This window comes from Equus caballus, chromosome 9 (genome assembly GCF_041296265.1).
Source record: "Equus caballus isolate H_3958 breed thoroughbred chromosome 9, TB-T2T, whole genome shotgun sequence".
In the NCBI taxonomy this organism is placed as follows: domain Eukaryota; kingdom Metazoa; phylum Chordata; class Mammalia; order Perissodactyla; family Equidae; genus Equus; species Equus caballus.
The window spans coordinates 50,399,680-50,407,823 of NC_091692.1; the positions used below are offsets into that span (position 1 = coordinate 50,399,680).

At 37.1% G+C, this 8,144-nt stretch overlaps 1 protein-coding gene across 5 annotated transcripts in view; it reads right to left on the minus strand.

The window, feature by feature from the left end:
- The window catches only part of NBN (nibrin), a 45,443-nt gene extending 37,685 nt beyond the window's left edge, over nucleotides 1–7,758 (minus strand). For all 5 annotated transcript variants that reach the window (XM_023648665.2, XM_023648663.2, XM_014728036.3 and 2 more), the window contains exons 1-5: nucleotides 7,618–7,758; nucleotides 5,568–5,698; nucleotides 4,261–4,409; nucleotides 3,646–3,805; nucleotides 1,205–1,308 (exon numbers count right to left, since the gene is read on the minus strand). In XM_023648665.2, coding sequence (XP_023504433.1) covers nucleotides 1,205–1,308; nucleotides 3,646–3,805; nucleotides 4,261–4,409; nucleotides 5,568–5,698; nucleotides 7,618–7,654 — 581 coding nt within the window. In that variant the 5' untranslated portion in view covers nucleotides 7,655–7,758. The remainder of the gene's footprint in view (nucleotides 1–1,204; nucleotides 1,309–3,645; nucleotides 3,806–4,260; nucleotides 4,410–5,567; nucleotides 5,699–7,617) is intronic.
- Between the last annotated feature and the right edge of the window lie 386 nt (nucleotides 7,759–8,144).

Below are 8,144 nucleotides of genomic sequence, written 5' to 3' on the forward strand. Positions count from 1 at the left end.
TAAAATCTGAGGATCTCTTTCCAGAGAGTCCAAAAACATTACATTATCTGTTAACCAGATTATAAAATACAATAAACTTCCCAAGTAAAAATTAAAAACAAAGAGAAATATCTGATTTTCAGTTACTTGTATGTATATGTATTATCAGGTGTAAAAAGTCCCTTAGAAATCCTGTATTGGGCAAAACAGCTTGGAATACCTAGTAATATTTTAAAATTAGTGACAAAATACTTAACCTGCATAATATTTTAGATTTTTTAAACCTCCTCAAATATTCAAAGTTGTCCTACAGAGATAAGACGATATACATATATAGTCAATCCATTATGCCATATAAACTATAATCTACTGACATATATTTTAAGCAAGCATGCTCTTGTGCTAAGTTGACCAAAAACATCCACCATTTTATAGTTGCCAGCATTTTAACTTGCAATCTGGGAAAAAAAAATTTCAAACATCTTCCTCTTCAACTATACTTTACTACTTCAAACAACATTAATACAATATATACAGTAGATAGATCCTTTAGTCTGGTGGTTCACAAATTTAGCTGAATATCCAAAAAAATAAATAAAGCTATCATGAATCTTCACAGACACTGCAATTAGCAACATTTCTTTTAACAAGCACCTATTATGATGCCAGGCAATGTGCTCAGACTTTGTATATACTGTCACTTAAAATAACTAATACTTATATTAATACTAATAATGCTATATACTTAAATACTCAGCAGTACAGGTATTAGTCTCATTTTTCAAAGGAGGTAACTGACACTCAGAAGAAATAAGCTCCATTCCCAAGGCCACAGTGCTGTTAATATTCTGGCCTGGAACTACGTGGCTCCAGAATAGGGTTGCTGCCCCACACAATTCCAGGGGTCCCGTGTGCATGATGCTTGGCACTGGAACATGTGCTCTATTGATTATCCCTCTGTGCCATTTACTGTCCTTCAGTTTTTTTCTTTAAAGATTGGCACATATGTAACATTTGTTTCACTAAGATAAGAAACAACCAGCAAAGAATTTGGGGGACTTTTCTTCACATACTAACAAAAAGTCATTAATAAAAGTGAACTATAGCATTACATCCTGAAACAGTCATTAAAGAGGGAAGTAACCTAAATAAAATCAGTGCCATCACAATACATCACATATATTTTGTACGTCATATTTTATTATATTTAAAATACACAACATACCTTTCAATTTGTGGAGGCTGTTTCTTGGACTGAACTGCTTTAAGAAATTCAGTAAAGTATTCTGGCTTTACAATTGGACGTCCACAAATGAGTGCACATATTGTCTAAAAAGAAGAAAATGTGAATACACACATACTAGCTTCTTTTAAAGAAAAGTTTTAAGTTATACACTACAAAGGGGCTCTTATATCCTGTCTTTCCTCTCACCTCTTTAAATTTATAAGGTTGCCACAATCTATAAAATAGAAGTCAGTATTCAGTCACTGCTTAGTTTTAGTATACAAATCCCTATATAATCCTGAATATAAGAAGCCACTAATTACAATATTAATTTAAAAACTGCTTTGGGGAGACAGATAATACAACATAAAATATAAGTCAATTTTAAAGTGCATTCCAATTTTAAAAACATTAAAATGTTAAAAAGTGTTCTCTTAGAATTGAGGAACTACAACAACTGCCCTAGAGAAGACATGAGATAAACATGAAAGATAAGATGTTTTCAGCCTTTCAAATAGACTGTAAATACGGAAAAAGTCTCTTCAAGAAAGAAATAAATGAATAACTGGGTTGGGTAAAAGCTCAAAATAAGTATATAAGGGGAGTGGTAAGAAACTTCAAATAGCAAGTGAATTAAGCTATAAGCCTCAAACAAGATATATCCATAAAATTTGAGAAAGATTAGAAAATACCACCACTGGCAATGAAAATAAAGATTCAGCATAATTCTAGGAAATAATCCAACTAAAAAATTAAGTATGCTTCTAATAACGGGGTACTACCTAAATATGAGCAAGCTTTTTAGAGTGTCTCTCAAGAATGGAATCTGAAAGACACCAACCTCGAATGTGAACAAAATAACTGACTTCTTGCATGAAGCAGTAATGTGCAATTCAACAACCGACTGAGTAAGCCCCAATGCATGTGATGCTGGGCAAAGGATACAACTAACTGCTCTACACCTCAGTTTCTTTTCCAGAAAATGAAAATTGAACTGAATGCTCTTTAAGTTCCCTTTTACTTCTAACACTCAATGATTTCAAAAACATAAAACTAACCTGTACTTTTGGAAAATTTACCAAAAAAATAATATGACAAGGTTTCCTTTTTTGGCACGATTTGTCAGAAATATTGAAAAAGGAGGACTGCTCTGCAGGCCTGTGATGGTCTATATCAGTACTCACTAATACACTGGGCCATTAGCATCCTAGTCACTGAGACAGGGTGTACTCTGGTGAATGGAGGCTAGTTTCCAGGTCTGTCACAGACTCGGTAAAACATCTCTCAAGACCATCTAACTGCCTTTGCTCTCATTTCACAGCCACCAAGCAAGGGCAAGATTACCTACTCCATTTCTCAAAGACCCTGATATCCTTAAGGGGACCACGATGGAGTCTACAGACAAATATTCTGAAAAGGTGCATCTCTACTGTAAACTAATAAATGGACATTTTGATTTATGACTCTAGTATCTGTGGGTTTATTAGGATAAATTAGTACTCAGGATGCAAATCACTGCTGAATTTATAAATCAATTTCATAAATTTGCAAAGATGAAAAGATCCTTGATCACAGATAACCCCTGCAAGATAAAAGCTTAACTTGAGGTTCAATCTGAGCAGTAAGCCTTTCTTTATGACGCCTTTTTGCTATAATATAAATATTCTAATTAATTAAATTAGATATGAAAGGATTTCGTATCACCTAATAAAGGAATCTAAATATGTGCTGCTTTTCACTATAGATATCAACCCAAAACAACTCCACATATCTATAGTCAACCCACTTAAAAGGAGACACATCACCTCCCAATGCCATTCTTTAATTAGCTTTGGATATAACCAAATCTGATGAAGATGCAAAATCTGAAAACATACCAAACCATATTACTGTTTTAATGAATAGCCAGCATCTTCTAAAGATACATATCTACCAGCTGTTTATTGTGAAGATACGTTAAAGTAATATTAAACTACGATAACTTAAAAAGTCTTTGTGATTAGGGCTTTAAAGCAAATAAAAAAAACTAAATAAGAGAGCATGAAATCATGAGGGGATCTGGAGGAAGACAACTTGATAGAAGAGACTAGAGATGCTAACTTTGAAGACTGGCAGCTGATCTCAGTCACTTGGCTTTTAGCCTGAAGACAAACTATGCACTGTAATAAACTTCTTGGTGAAAGGATAACATAAATCATTTTCTTAAATGCTATATCAAAATCCAAAATATAATTTTATGTGCTTTTGCTTGTATCAGATAATAAACAGTTATCTGAAAAGCCATTCTAGACTAAATGGTATACAAAGGCATGGAGCTGGCATATATAAATCTACAAGATAGTTTTAAAGTAAATGAATTTAAAAATGTCTGTGTATACTAGGGTGAGTACACTTAACTTCACAGAACTTATGTTAACATAATAACAAGGCATTCAACCTACTTTAATGGTAACTTTAACTGATATCATGACAAGGTGAGTGCATTCTTCTGTCCAATTATTTACTGTAAGTCCTCCAAGTTGCAATACAGCTTGATTTAAAGCAGTTTTCCCAGCGACATCTAAACAAGAAGAGCATGCAACCAAAGGCTCATACTCTACTCTGTAAATGAGAATAAGTTACACAAAGTTATATTATCATAGTTATGGAGATGGCAACTTATAGAACTTTAAACTTTAAGTTCGCATCACATGCTGTTATTTTAATTAATATGTATTATTAAACTTTCTAACATGAAATTTTCACATTCTAGGTCTTGAGTTGAAATTAAGAAAAAGCAAGGATCAAAGCTAACATTATACTTTCACCTATGGTGAATCAAACAAACGTACCTCAAGGTTCTCGGGGGCCACTCAACTCAAACTCATTCACTCTCGTCACTATCTATGATTAACAAAATGCACTAACCACATGTGGTACAAAGTTCACTACTGCGCTAAGAAGAAACTAAATTACACTGTTTTCAATTCAAGATCCATAAATATCCTTGTCCTTGAGGATATGATTAATGCGAATAAAGCTGTCCATTTCTAATGCCAATTAAAAAAAACTCTTACCTGAATTTACTTTCAAACACTCCAAAAGTAATTCTATCCCTTGTCTTCAAAGTTAAGGAAAGGCCATTCTGCATTTTTTCCTCATTAACAAAGGTACCATACTTAGAATTATCTTTTATTGTCAATGTAGGGATTTCATCCGTTTGACTCTGAAAAAGAAAATCAGTAAATAATTGAAAGTCTTTTACCACTCAGCAAATACAATTCCCAGGAGACAAAGTTTCAAAAGAAAAGGCTGACAACTGTTTGAATAGGCAACAGATAGATGGCTAACCTCCCAACACAGCAGGTAATACAGTTATTGTTTTGGTTGCCTGCAGAGAACAATCACTCAACTAGCAATTAATGGAAAATTTCCTAACTCCAGGATCACTCCCCTTAGAACATACATTTTCCTTATTTTTTTAAGTCAGTGGAGATTTTCCTGACCCCTCAATTTCACACATTTGCTAATTCTTGCTTTTGTACAGTTTGTTTCATGTATAACATAACAGCTTCTCCTTAGGTTTTTTTTTTTAATTATCAAAATTACATAGTAAAAATTGGTCCAATGAGAAAAGGCTAGTATGTGTGACTTGCAGTAACAGCTTTGTTGTTTTTTAAGGAATTTCAACAGTGTTTTTCTGTACCTAAAAGAATAAGACACACAAAGCCTAAATATTACTCAAGAGATCCAGCATTTGCTGATCTGCAGTCTTTGCTTAAAATAATGGCTTTTCTTTCCTATTACCACCAGCACCATAATGAGCACAGCTACTTCTATATATTTGTATTACTTTTTCATCACCCAAAGTTGTGACCAAAACAAACCCAATGTCATTCAAAGAAGCTGTGAGGCATAAGCAACATCTGTTTTCCCTAATAAAACAAATCAATTCTCATTACGAAAACCTACCTTATACAGGAAATACCTGTGTTCAGAGGGCTACACAAACTCTTTAAAGCAGAAGTCGTGACAGTTTATTCTCTGCTCTATTCCCAGTCTTGCCACAGTGACTGACACACACAGTAAGCACTCAATAAATGTTTAAGTAAATAAATGTAAATATGCTCTGCTTCCTCTGAGTTTCTAAATCACTGAAACAAACAGTAAAATACTGGAAAAGAAACTTCAAATTTCAAAATAAATACATACCACTGGAACCACAACCAAAATTTAAGTATTTAATTGTGTTAACATTAAAAATAAACTTAACAGCTTTATGAAGTAAAAAGTCCTAGGAACTCCCCTTACAGATGCACCAAAGTAATCATTTGTGATTTCAACCCCCTTACAGTAAGCTAGTGACATAAAATTAGTAACATACCAGGTTGGTTACAGAAAAGTTAGCAGTTAACACAGCATGATTTCGACTGATTGACTGATCATCTTCAATTAGAATGCCACAGTTTTTCCTTCCAACAATGTACTCAACACCAGTCAAAAGTCTGTATGGTTCTAAGAGAATAAAAAAAAAAGTAAATTAGTAAATACACACATAAGTGTATATGTATACATGCATATATGATACAGATATGGCAAATATTTAAATATTTCTATTTTGCTATTTAAATGTTAATAATCAACTTTATGTAAATCAAACTTGTGTTTTCTAATAAAGCCTCAGTGAAGGATGCAAAAGATTATCTAAATAGATGGAAAATTCTACCATTTTTCTGAAGAGAAAACAATATTGAAAAGTGTTACTGCTCGCCCAAATTAACTTATAAACAATGCATTACCAAACAAAATCACAATACTACGTTTGAAATTGATAAATGGATTAGAAAACCCATCAGGAAAAATATAATGTAAAAACTGATCAAGAAAAACTTGAATATTACAGGAACTACCCCTACTAGACTGTAAAATATGCCATAAAGCTATTGTAACTAAAAACTATGGTATTGGATCAGGAGTAAACAACATAGATCGATGCAAGAAAAATTCAGACGACATTCAAGTGTATATTTGGGAAATTTTGTTTTTATGTTAAAGGTAGCATTTCAAATCAGTGGGAAAGGATTTTTAGTTAAAAAAAGGTTGGAAATCACAAACCGTTGGAGTAAAAGCATATATGTTCTAGACTTGTAGAGCTTAGTTTGGGTACACACGATTCCATTACAGGAGTGGTAGAACGATTAAGGGCAGATAAACTAGACAAGTTGGAAGGAGTCCAGGTAAGCTTTGACTAGGTTGGGATTATATTTTGTTAATCAGAGATTCTTAACTCACAGGGAACTGTTTCAAGTAAAAACTTTTGTATGGTTTACTTACTGTTTTTCTAGAGGAATGGGCCCAAAACTTCCATTAGATTCTGAAAAGAGTAGCACTGTCACTAGAGGCAGTCTTCTGCTACCACCCTACCGGAACTCTGAGAGCCAGCCACAGGCTACTACAACTGTTCTTTGAAAGGAACTGAATCCTGCTGGCCGACCAACAGTGTATGCTCTATTTCTGCATTGCTCCAAATACACGGTAACGCCTTGATCTTTGTCTTCACGGTATTATTTAGTATTTATAATATTGTAGTATTTATTTTCCTTACCATTCGTTTGGCCATCTTCGTCTCCCTTACACTGTCAGTCAATTCAGCCTCTACATAGACCTTTTTTCCAATTATAATGTAAACTTCCTGAGGGCAAGACCGAAACACAGGCTACCTCTGCTTATCCGTCTATCAACTAAATACGGACTCACACATACTAGGCAACCAAGTAACACGAGATAACCATTTCCACTGCTGGAAATGCAGAAAAGAAAAAAAATCTACTTTTTCAGTTGTGCTGATGACAAAATGGAAAAAGGCTCTGAAACATAACTGAAATTATGCTTTCCCGTGGTTGCCATTTCCCAAAGTCATTTCTGTGGTTCTTCACAAAAATAAACAATGAGCTCAAGACCTGTTGCCATCGTGCGGTCTAGCCTGTGATAACTTATTCCGGGTGTTTCCTCAAAAGCATAAAACACTAGAGGTCACAATAGGTACCCCGCCTCAGGCTCGCTTCGCCAGGCCATCTAGGCCGGGATCAGGGCCGGTCTCGCCGGTGGAGTGGGTCTCCACCACAGACAACATGGCGGCAGATAGAGGAGGGGCGGCGGCCTTCACTGAAGGGCCGGGCGCCTCACGCCTACACCACCCGCCAGGCCAACGCCTGGTTCGAAAGCTCTGCGCCGCTCGGAGGACCCCGCGGCCCCCACATCAAATGCGCGGCTTTCGTACTTCGCTCCCCGAGCCTCCCGGAGCGGGAACGAAGACGGCGCCGGAAGGCTGCGAGGGGAAGCAGAACGGACCGGAAGCATCGCTCGGCCAACCCTCTGCCCACCGCGGCTGTTCCCGGGGAAGCAGCCCCCGTACACCTCCCTTCAGCCCTTACCTCGGGCGGGGCCCGCGACGGGTACCAGTTTCCACATGGGTCCAGACCCTCAGGATCGAGGCCAACCTGCAGCCCTGAAACGGCAGCAAGTGACCAACGTGCGCGACCGCAGCGCCTGCGATCGGCGCGGGCTCCAGAACGTGCGCGCTCCCGGAAGCCGCGCCTGCCTAGAAAACCGAGGTATGGACGGGAAGGCGACGTGGGCACCTTGGTCGTCGCCTGGTGGTTAGGACCGGAATAGCGCAGTCTGCATTAACATATGGTGTATTAAATGGCTACGAAGGGGCCAGCCCGGTGCCCGAGTGGTTGGCTTCTCAGTGGACTTTGGCGGCCCGAGATTCGCCGGTTTGGGATCCTGGGCGCAGACCGAGCACCGCTCATCAAGCCATGTTGAGGCGGAGTCCCAAACAGCACATAACTAGAAGGATCTGCTAGTTGGATACATACAACTATGTACTGGGGGGCTTTGGAGAGAAGAAGGTAAAACAAAACAAAAAGGCTATGACGTACTGATCTCATTTTAAGGT